Consider the following 12369-nt stretch of genomic DNA (forward strand, 5'->3'; position numbering starts at 1 on the left):
ATTTTAGCAAGGCCTGTTGTGATAGTACAAGCAGTAATAGTTTAAAACTAAAAGAGAGTTTTAAACTAAAGCTATATAGAAGGAAAACGTATTTTTGTGATGTGGGTTGTGAAACACTGGCACAGGTTGCCCAGAGACATGGTAGATGCCCCATCCCTGGAAACGTTCAAGGTGAAGTTGGACGGGGCTCTGAGCAATGTGATCTTATTGAAGATGTGCCTTCTCACTGCAGGGGTGTTGGACTAGATGGCCTTTAAAGGTCCCTTCCAACCCAAACCATTTGACGATTCTATGATACGGGTTATTACAAAAAAACCTGTATGTAAGTATTCCTATTGAGTGTTATGGCCTAATATTTATCTAACAATAGATAGACATTAGTATGTGACTAGTATCATCTGTGATGAATTCAGAACCAAGGATTGCTGGTTTTTTCTTTACTGAAGTATGGATTTTAAACAGAAACATTATATTAAATCTATACAAGAATTACTATGGAAAAATTCAGTTTATTCTCTATCAAACAGGACCGTCAAAGGTCACCTTCAGGCTGATAGTACTGTAACGACAGATACAAAAAGGTTTTTTTAGTGAGATGGAAGTAGTCTGATACTCTTTTCATAATGTATCATTGGATCATTAATATTTACACCACTGGAGATATTTTTAAGACATTTGAGTTTAAGCATAGTCTGCCACTTTTAAGGCCTAAATAATTCTGGAATTACAGATATGTTATGCTGCAGCAGGAGTCCTGAGGGCAATTCTCTGTGATGCAGTCTGAATTTTTCCAGGTGCCCGTGGAGGGTGCATACTAGAGCTTTGCCATCTCCTTATGTACTAACAAGCAGACCCCTTTTTGTACTTCAAGTCAACCCTCTTTGCTGACATGGTTCAACAAAGACTGACTATCAGCTCTTCAGCACTTGCTTGCCTTGTGAGGACCTGCCTGACATTGTATCTGGTTGTCTGCAGGAGAAGCGAGCATCAGGAGTTTGAACTTCTCACTTTCTGCTCAGCACTTCAGCACCCAGCCAGGACCAGTTACTGCCTGACCTCTTACTTCCCTGCAGGATGGCAACTCTAACAAACTATGCAGGTATTTTGTTACAGAGGGCAGAACTTTTTGGACCTCCAGTGGTATGTTAACAACTGAGTTATACTGACAGTCTGTGGAGGCAGTGGGGAAAGGTAATCAAAATCGTCTGGAATGAGGAATATATGTTTGTATTCATAGTTACAGTAAGAAATCAATGACTGAATGTTAATTCCAAAAATATGAAAACAGCACAGTAGAAAATGACAACCTCAAAATCTACAAACCAGTGATCAATGCATTAAAGGAAAAAAAAAAAACCAAATGGAAAATAGCTGTTTACCATGCAAAAGATGGTCTTGACATTTCTGACATCTCTCATGAAACTGTGGGCATCTAAAGGAGTTCTCCCGAAGCTCCTTGCATGGAGGTCTCTCGTGCCCTGATGCAATTTTTGAGAACATGTCACTTCTGTCAGGGTCTAGAATGAAGTCACAGTATTTTTTAGACTGCCATTAAGCCTAAGATCTTGATAAATATACATTTGTTACCTACTCTGTATGCTAGAGTTTAATTTCTTTCCCTTAATCCAAAATACCTGGCATAAATTTCCTCCTTCCCCCTCCCCCCCCCAACAAAAAAAGAATAAAACATTAAAAATAGAAGTCAGGAGAAGATACAAATCATGTTTTCTTTCAGGGAATTCATACCACTGTAGTATATTTCCTTATAAAGGCATAATAGCATATTCCCCACTAATAACCAAACAATTGCCAATATTATGACACGTTATTAATACAACATGCAAGTCCTGGTAAGATTTTTTTGACCTTTAAAAGTCAAGATGTGTCATAATCACGTACAGCTAGAGGAGAGCACAGCACCAAAGCTTATTTCTGAGGTAACATGGGTCATGATACAGGAAAAAAATAAAAAAGCTTTTGAAGAATCATTTAACTTTATAGTTTCTGATGACCGTATAATGAGTATGTCACCTGCCATCCAGAGGTATGGCATGTGCTTGCTGTGATCTCCTTATAGACAGACACCAGCATTTGAATGACGCATGATTTTTCTATTTTCACTAGTAAGGCACAAAGGATAAGGCTTATTTGCATTCTGAAAGTTCACCATAGATTTTTATTTCCATTGAGAGTTATTGTCTGAAATCAATGTTATGCCCAGAATTTTTTGGTCACTGGAAAACCTGATGGCTGGACTGTATTTGATTGGGACACTGCATTGCAGCTCTCTGTCTGAACTTGAATGCCATTTGGCAAGGGCGAGGGTATGCCTTGACATTGTACAGAACTACCCTCATTTTTTAGAATTGGTGACATGTCAATATATGATACAAGTGGCAAACGCTGAGATCAGACTTGTCAGTCAGCCTTATGAAAACCTGCATCTGTCATAAATTCAAGCGCTCTTGAGGAACTCCAGCAAAAGCTTTGAGAACTGCTGTGAAAATCGGGCTATGAAGGACCTATTAAGTCCCCTTGAGACATTTCTCAGATTTCTAGGTGATTTGTACCTTTTCATTTAACCAGTAAAGTCATCCTTGACCCATGCCTGTTTGACTAAGAAAACCTCCAGTGCTTCCACACAGTATCACTCTATCGAACTGCAAACTGAATTACTAACCATAGCAATCCCGAGGGGTTTGATGTCATTGACAGTGCAGTTGATTTTAATTTTCTAACACTTGCCTTTGGCTTGTTCTGGCACATCTCTTCTGTTACCTCTGTATTCATCAAATACTTCAATAATCACCTCACTGACACCTTCAAACACTGTCTTACTGAAATCAAAAACTTTCTGAAAGAAGCTGGGTATACCCCAGCCTTTCTGTGAGCTGTCATTTCTGATGAGGTCCTCAGGTAAAGCTGGCATGCTGGTGGACTCATTCAAGTCCAGATCAGACATGAAATATGTCTGAAAAGACTGGTCAAAATCTTTTTGCATCTGCTTGAAAAAAATGAAACTTTTGTCAAATATTGAGCCCATGTCCAATAATAGTTGGCTAAATAAATCTTCCATTTTTACTAGCTGAGTATCCTCTTTCTCAGGCTTTTCATTAAACGGGATGTATTTTCCTTGATCCTCATGAAAAGTAAAAATGAGTGGAGGTATTTTCCTCAAAAAATCTTCAACCTGCATATAAGAAGGAGATAGATCAGCTGACCATCAAGTTTTCAGTTTTTCATCTCTCAGGGAAATGGCTCTCATTTTTCCCTTTCAAATACCCATAGGAACAATGCCCACTTAATAATTGCAGACATTCTCCAAAGTAATTTAAGACACTAGACTCTTTAGAGTGAAAGTACATTCAGTCTAAGTCATTAGCTCCAAATCAGATCTGGAGTAAAAGGGTTGCTAGCAGGCCTTTAATGTGTGGAGGCTCGAAGTTAGTATCAGTGTTTGGGTTTCTTCCAAAAAACAATTTGGACTTTATCTTGGAAACACTTCTATGGCAGTTTTGTGCAGTGTAGGGAACAGAATGCAGTTGTTCCCTCTGTGATCTGTAAACATCCTACACTTTCTCTCCAATGGCCAAGTTCTCACATCCTTGTGCAAACTGAAAACCATTAAAATCAATGAAACAGTGGCTCCAAGTCCATGGTTTGATGATGGAAGAGGCTGACTGGCAACTCTGCTTTACAGTGTTCCCAGTTCCTGGGTCTTAGCTGCTAGTTTCCTGCTCCGTGCTAAAGCTAAAGTGCTAAAGGCACTCTCTACCTTTTCCTGAGCAGATGCAGTGTTTTGTGGAGCCTAGTGGCATTAGAAAACTGGTGAGTGTTGAAAAGCACACTGCCAAACACAAACATATAGCTCGTATACATATACTTTTTTTTTTTGTAATCATATCCATTGCTTAATCTGACTGCTACTGCAGCTCAGAGGGAAGGTGAATTGTGAAACAGAACTGCAGGAACAGCCTAAGCCAGTATTGCCCCTGTGTGTCATCATCACAGCTATTATCTTTGTCCTCTTTTTTAAAAATAATTTAAGTCACAACACATTTCTTACTTCAGATAAACCGTATAGCTCACTGAGGAAGTTACCAAGAGGGTCAAAGACTGACAGTGCAGTATATGACTTTAACTGCAATGATTTCAACCTGACATCCACAGACTCTTGAAAGTCCAAGAGATGCATTTAAGATATCCGTGAAAGGTATCTAAAAAGCCAAAAGTATCACCAATAGTCTTAAATTTAAAATCTTCCTCATTTTTACCTGAATAATTTTAAGAATATGCACAAATGTTAAACACCTTTGCTCTAAAGCTTGTCACTTCTGTAACATACTATGATGCACTATTTGTAAGTTATTGTATGTTTCAGTGCTTGGGGATGTGATGGCTAAAATTTCAGAACCAGTAGTTGTGCAGTTTTGATACAAAATTTCTTCCTACCTTTCTTCTAAATGTTGACAAATGATGTTTGCAAGCTGTATAGTATCTCACACAAGTACTTTCTAAACAAGATTCACATTCATCCCATAAATTTTTCAAGGATACTTGACATTGTCTTTCTTCTTCTTCTAATCTTTCCTTTACTTCATCCATAAGTTGCAAAGCTTGCTAAGTAAAAAAAAAGACAATTTTCAGATTAATATTCTAAATACTTACCTCAAAGTTGATCATAATTTTGGCTGTTTATGTTTTGGTTTTTTTGCTAATCCCTAACTGTTAGCGTAGGTTTTCTTCTCAACTGCAGTCTCATATGGAGGCAACTGAAAATAGAAAAAGTTTTCCTAGTAGGGTTTTTCTGAAGCCATTCTCTCAGAGGGCACAGCCTACAAAAACAAATAGATCTCTACCTGGATCTTTGAGGTTATGAAAAACATAGGTTTTTCTGTGCAATAACCATTCGGCTTCTCACAAGGTCATGTGCTGAAACTTGTATCATTTTTTTTTCCATATCATATCTGCAGTATTCATCTGTTCCACAAATAGCCCTTTTTTGTTGCTTTGCTCTGTTGTCCTTGCAATACATAAATTTTTTCTCTAATGCAGAAATATGTAAAAATATAGCATTTCCTCTGTTTGGGATTATAATAATCAAAAGACTAGTGAGGGGTTTTCTTCCTGCTCTTGTGGAATTGTGAGGCACTCATTCCATATGATGGGAAACAAGATGCAGTTTACAATGCTGCTTCTATTTACTGGATCATTCTCATCAAGTACAGCACAAAGCTGAGCAGATCAGAAGCACCATTTTAGACTAGACTTGGCAATGGAAAACCAGAAGAGTTCTTCCTATTGAAGTAGATTGCACGTCTTTAATTTCTTTCTGGAAGTACAAGATATTTTAATAGCTTAGGTTTCCAGACAATGTTCAAAGTTATTCCTAAGTATGACAGAAACCTTTTAATTGATCAGTCTTACTCCTTTCTGGCAGCATTTCAATAGGGAAGAGGCTGACAGAAAAGAAAAATTCTGTCAGAATGTGCTTGGTGGAGACAACTGTGGTATTTATAGTCTATGTTCAATTACTTATTGATCTTTCTAAAACATTTATTCAGTGTTTTATGAACTGTGGATATAATTCTTATGTAAATGAAATCATCCGCTAAGAGCTAACAATAGAGTAGGTCATGAGACTGTGCTGGTGTTCCTAAAGACATCAGAAAGATATCAGATACTTTGGGGCTTGCTAATACATAGTTTAAACTAATTATCAGATGTTGGACCAAGATAGAATTTTCCTTCAACTCCAGTGAAAGCAATAGTTAAGAACTTTCTATTTTTTAAATATAGAATATTCTCTACATCTTAGGAACCTAGGGTCACAAGGCTCTGAGCCTAGGCACTGCACTAGAACACTAGAAATTCATCTGATCACTTGTACTTTCTCTACAGCACATTATCATTTGTGGCTTTGATATTTTTCTGAAAGCCTGAAGTTTGCAAGCAAGCTGGGAAACATCTTGTGGCCTGGGGTGTATGAAGACATGCAGGGCAGAGCTGCTGGACCTTCTGCACAGAAACCCTTTATACAGTTGCTTGCAGTTGCCTCTTTGTGAATTCGGTGAAGCAGTGGATTTCTAGAAATAAGCAGCAAGTGTGATATTCAACACGTTGTGTCTTTCCACAGCTACATATGAGTCCACATACAATATTTAATGTCTTCTTTTGCTACGGAACTTGTGTATCTCCACATGGTGGTCACAATCAGCTTGACTATACCTAGGCTGCTGCTGGTTACCTCCCAACTGCAGAATAAAATCAGAAAGCTCGGATCTCAAGAAAGGTTGTGTCAGATGACATGTTTTACTTTGCAACCAAGATCGGCTGAGAGAAAGTAACTTGCTAACTAGTGGTAATTCAGCTGTATTTTGTCTAGTTCACTCTTTCAGTTTCATTTTAGAAATAGCTTAGGCATTCAGCCACAGGGAAAAACTAACAGCGTGCCACTCAGTTAGAAAGCTGCAGTTCTGAGGAAAGACAGAAACTCTTCACCTCTATCTTTCAAAATAATTGCGCAGTCTGGAAGAGGCACCAGTGATACAGGTGATGCTCTTTTTCGGTGCTTTATTCCAGCACAGTCTGAAAGCTTTCCGCAGGTTGAAGCCTCAGTCTGCCAGGGTCTTGCCAGCAGGTAAGCTCTTTCTTAAGAAATTGATGAATAAACTAATGTTTTAACTTCTGAAGTGTGAACATCGAGGTTTCTGAGTCTAGTAAAGGATGTCTATTGGCCCAACTTCTGCTTCCAGGAGACAGGCAGTGAGAACCTCTATAGACGTACCATAGGCTTCTTCTGCTAGTGAGGGAAAGGGGCAGAAGCAGATTTCCTATCAATCCTGTGACAACAAAAAGAGATGTGTGCTGCTCAGAGTGTACATATATAATGTTTAGATTCTTGGCAGAAAAGGGGAGACAACAAGGCATCCCTTCTGGGTTGCTTATTGGCCTAAGCACGATGGCATGCTGTACTATTTCCAGGAGGTAGGCCAAATCCATGTACAACCTGCTTCATCTTTAATTAAAAATAGCCACAACTTAACAAAAATGCAAATGAAAAAAAACAGATGCACTTCAGTTACCTGTTTTTCTTTGCTGCTCTTCTTCAAGGTTTTCATTAGATCTATATGCTTATCTTCATTTCTTTCCATCATGATTTTCATCTGCTTAATACCAAGCAAAGCTTTCTTTACCTCTTCATCTATATACTTCTCTCCAGCTTCAGATAACACTAAAAAAAGCCAAATTATATAGTGACTTGAACAGAATTTACACTATCACAAATTGTCATGCACTGATGATGAAGGAAAATTAAACAGCTCTGTGTTGCCCTACAGTTGTCAGAGCCAAATCTTGAGATAGTGAATGTTGAATAACAGAGAACCAAGACAATTTCCATCCAATAAGAATCTGGCCCAGAGCCTTGCCAGTGATCAGCTGTGTGTAACTCAAGCTGCATACCCAGCTGTCCCACTGCTGATCATTAAATCCCAGAACAGTTAGTGAGGCTGGAAGGCACCTCTGGAGATTATTAAGTCTAACCCCCTCTGCTCAAAGCAGGGTCAACTAGAGCAGGTTGCTCAGGACTTCATCCTGGGTTTTAGATATCTCCAAGGATTACTCATCAGTTTTCTAATGACACAACCTATATATTTATCTTTGTTCTGAAAGGAGCTTGTGACAGCTTTCCTTTACATTTTGAAATTGTAGATTACAGGTGCCTTCAACCTGCTTTCATAAAAATGCAATCTTTAGATTTCTTGTGAAGTAATAACTATGGAGTTTTAGTGAAATCCTGGATCACCCCACATGTTGCACCTTGAAGCTCTGCATGATTGCCTATCCTTTATCCATATTTGTTCATTTTGAAGAAATGCTCTGACTGTCACTGGAGCTATACAAAACAAGTACAGAACGCATCACCCTGAGATTGCTAAAAGCACATGTCAGTCATCTTTTTCTTTGTATCTTTCTTCTCCTCCCCTAACTTTTTGTTTGTTACAGAAATATTATTAATGTAGACTGATGCAAAGGAATATTTAATGGCTGATCCACAAAGTAAAGCCATGCTTAAAGATAAGTATATGCAGAATAGCTTCTTTTTTCTAAATTAAGTCTTCTTATTTCAAGTATTTGTAATAACCATCTTTTCCAGTGAAGTATATAATTGTATAATAAACACTTTGAAAGATTATTTAAACAAACAAAATATTTCAAAGTTTGTTGAATTGAATTTTGGGTTTGTTTATATTCTAATGAGCAATGAGGGAGCAAATAACCTATAAAATTCTGTATAAACTTTTTTGTAAAATACTCTTCTGTAATTATCTGTTAATCTCATTACTTTCTCATCTCCGTTGTTCTTATCTCCCCATTGTATGTATGTGGATGCATGTAATCAACTATATGATGGTTTCTAAGCTCCACAAACGAAAGCAGATCCTCTTGATACCAGTGAATGTGGAAGTCAACATGCACCAGGAGACTGGAGATCTGGGCCCAGGGGCTTTCCAGCACACACGTAGGAAGAAAAGCATACATACGCTTCAGGTTTTCCTGGAGATTAATTTCCTCCTGCCTTGTTGGTGCACACTGATGACCTTTCAGCCATAGCACATATATTAGAAATAACCAAGAGGACTTCATGTTCTTTCTGTTAAAGAAGCAGGTTGGTGCAGTTAAATGTAAGCATCTTCATGGTGCTCAAATGCCTAGGTGTAATGTTTACAAAGTTTTCAAGTTCCCATTAATTTTTACTTTAGCTATGGTTTCTGAGATCTCTATCTAAATGCGTGAAAACAGAGGATTAATGAGCTTGACCTTATTTGTAATTATTTTTTTAGACTAACTAGATGAATTCCACTGAGTTTGCATAGTAGTGTGACAGAATCAGGACATATATATATAAAACTGAAAGCTTATGCAGCTCAGTCTTTCCTTTTCTACCTTGCGAAACACATTAATTACTCATCACACACTACGTTCTTAGTTCATGTTATAAATGTATCCATGTTAAACATTACTGCAAAATTTAAAAAGGGAAATTTCTAGAATGTTGTTCTCCTTCCTTGTTTCCAAACATGCAATTCCTTTCATTGTCCTTCAGGATAATACCTAATAGAGCAGATGCAATAATAGGTGTGCCAAGAAATTGGCAATTAGATCAGTTTTTAAAACAAACGATTGAAAGAAATTCCTACAAAATAAGAGAAAGGAATGCCATTTGCTTTATTTCCCTCGCAAGAGCAGTTAGAGGAGAAAGGTTTATATTTTAGAAACCAACTTTATAGCAACTACACTTTTTAATTGTCATCTGATTAACTGAACACAGTATTTAAGCCCCTTCTTGTTAGCTGGTATAGCCTTCTTGGAGATGCAGTTACCAACTCCAAGTACGTATGTAAAGAAGAGCCTGCATTTATTTATAGCCTTGATTTACATCTATAGTTACTTGAATATTGTACCTTTACATTTATAGTGAAAGACAGTTAACTTTGCGAAGAAATACAAACCCATTACCAAAGAAAAGTAAAAAAACCCCAATGTATTTACCATGAATACTGAAACACCTCCTCTGCAAAATTGCTCCTCACATCAGGAAAAGATCAGGCTGTGTTCTGGTCTAGTTGCTAGGAGTGTCAGGGATTTTGCCATGTTCTATTATCTGATGAGAAGGTACTTAATCCTATTAACAGGACATTTTGTCATTATGCTGGAGGATTTTGCATTTAGGAGACTTTATGCACTTCTCTGTGGGCAAAACCACTAGGGGGAGCATTGGGCAAAATTTTTAAATTTAATGTAATTTGAATCTGCTAGTTTTCTGTAGTTGGTAGCCTTTTGTCTTACTTACTAGCTCTTCCATTGTCTTGCTTTTTACCTCAGAAGACATCTGCAGCTTATGTTCTTAGTGAAATTGTTACAAGTAGTTTGGCTAAAAATAGCTTCCAACATTTAATCTCTTCAGCACAGTTTTAGTTTGCTATAGAAACACAGGATTACATAACGCCCTTCTTTGTATACCTTCTGAAGATAATAAAATAAAAAAAAAATTCAGGAATCCAGATACAACCTGTCATATGAGTAGAGTCTGAAATGAGATAAGCAAATTTTGGCATTTTGTACATCATACTTGCTAATGTTTTGGGGGGGTGCCCCCTTAATGATTTTCTTCAGTTAATCCATGCATGTGAAATATGTCTGGGATCTGACCTGCATGAAGTTTTAGATACTTTGAAATGAGATAGTTAAATACTAACTTGATATAAAATGCTTGATATAAAATACGGACAAGTATTGCTGAGCAAATTATATCCCACCTTGTGATGTTCAGGAATAAGTCAAAGATGGAGACAAAGAAAGTAGATACCGATACCTCAATGGTCTGTAACAGCAGTTTAAAAACATCTCATTCTTTTTTGTTTACTTCGTAGTTCATAAAAGCTAGTTGATGATTGATGGTTAAGGTCTAGCATGATTAATGCTGCTTAGGCAAGAAATTAGAGGGGATTTTTTTTAAACATGTTATCAGGAATAGTGGAGCACCTGTTAGCTCTAATGGGAACTGCAACTCCTCAATTTGCATAAAAAATTAGCATAGCTCCACTCTTATTTTCTGAAAATAATGGATTGGAGGGGAATATATATTTTGCTATGTGAATTGCTGGCTCACTGAAATGCTGCTAACTCCTTGACCGAGACTCATCACTAAACAAAATCTTTCAAGTTCTGTTTCATAGCAATACTAAGCAGGCACCCTTGCAGATTTCACAATCCTCTGGCCAGACTTTTGGGGGGCTTGGCCTGAAATAAAAGTAGCAGTCTCTCCAGGCGTCATGCTCTGCTTGGATAGAGGGTGCTTGGATCAGCTATAGTATGCCATATCATGACATTGTGCTGACGTGTTCAGTTTTTCACAGTTTAATACAAGCAGATGATTCAGTGCTCACTGATGCTGTTGAAAATTGTAAGGTACTCATCTAATATTGGAACATTCTGCAGACATTCTGACGAACTCTTGTGAGAAAGTTGTAGCAGTGTCTTTTTCTACACCCCAACTGTTATTCCAGTACTGCTATATTTTAATTGGAATTAATATGTATATTTTGGAAAAAATAAAGAAATAGCTTGAAAAAGTATTGCGATAAAAATAGGCATTTGCAAGATCCTGATAAATAGAAACATAAGTAAACAATACAGATACACTTTGAGCTTGAAGCAATCTGAACTTGAGCAATGAAAGTTGTAGCTGCTTTGTGGAGTTTCCTTCTGTCCTGTGGGTGACCTTCACAAATGTACCTCATTTTTTCACACTGCACTGTGAATTATCCCTTTTTGTTTATCCATTCCACCTGGCAGGATAAAGCATCAAGAAATATGTTGAAATGGAATTTCCTGTGTTATACATCAGCTGTAGAATTTTATTCCAGTTACATATTTACCAAATTATTTGCTGTTTGGAAGAGTTGTTTCCTACTATGTATTTTCACATTTCTTTCTGAGCTAGGCCAGTCATAATGAATAAGCTGAAAATACCTGTACATACTTATAAACTCTATTAGTCATGAAAAGTGCTACATATTGACAGTAAATCTCTTGATACTTTAATTAAATAGTCTCCAGTTCTACAAAATCTTAATTAGCTTTATTTGTAAGCAAACCATTAGTTCCACTGCTTTCAACTGATATGAAATCCTAGTGAGGGTTTATGGCATAATTATGTTGCTAATCTAAAGCATGCACAAACCTTTGCTAACAGTTAGTATGGGTATTAAGGCTATAGAATCGAACTTCTGTTAGGTGAAGTTCTGGGGTTTTGGGGTTTTTTGTTTGTTTTGCTTTGAATCCTTTCTAGTACTTTAGGAATGCCTGAGTGGTTTCTGCTTTCTCAAAGCAGTTTTTCAAAGGCTTTTAGAGCTCTCCTTTCAGTTTGTATTCAGTCTGCCTTTGAACTCTACCTGAGTAGCTCAATTTAGGAACCAAAACTCCTTCTTTGGCCTGGAGAGAGATGCAAGCTCCTGAGATGCTCTCAGTCATGCTGGAATGTCTCTGACTAAAAAGCTGTGACTAGCCTAAGTTGAATAGCTAGTCTAAGCTATGCATGTTGCAAAAATACTGGCTTGGGCCCCAAAAGTAGCACAGCTATGTTAGCATGACAAGTTCCCAAAGTTCATGAGCCCTGCAGCTCAAAAATCAGGGACACAATTACCCTGACTGGAGGAGAGTCAGGCAATACCAGATCAGGACTCTGCACTGTGCTCTGCACAAACATGAAACCAGCTGAAGGGATGAAATCAGCCTGAATATCTTAAGACCTTCACACTAAGATTTAATGTGGCTTTTTGCTGACGATGCCGCCCTCGTTGC

The 12369-nt window shown here is 37.6% G+C and overlaps 1 protein-coding gene across 1 annotated transcript; it reads right to left on the reverse strand.

Moving 5' to 3' along the window:
* Positions 1-2745: 2745 nt before the first annotated feature.
* CLUL1 (clusterin-like 1 (retinal)) lies at positions 2746-9590 on the reverse strand (the record flags this gene model as incomplete). Its single annotated transcript, XM_010134660.1, has 5 exons — positions 9556-9590; positions 8547-8656; positions 7086-7234; positions 4453-4620; positions 2746-3190 (listed from the first exon to the last, which is right to left on the reverse strand). Coding segments are annotated over exons 2-5 (865 nt in total), but the record flags the coding sequence as incomplete, so codon positions are not given.
* Between the last annotated feature and the right edge of the window lie 2779 nt (positions 9591-12369).

The sequence above is a fragment of the Buceros rhinoceros genome, unplaced genomic scaffold, assembly GCF_000710305.1.
Source record: "Buceros rhinoceros silvestris isolate BGI_N320 unplaced genomic scaffold, ASM71030v1 scaffold19054, whole genome shotgun sequence".
In the NCBI taxonomy this organism is placed as follows: domain Eukaryota; kingdom Metazoa; phylum Chordata; class Aves; order Bucerotiformes; family Bucerotidae; genus Buceros; species Buceros rhinoceros.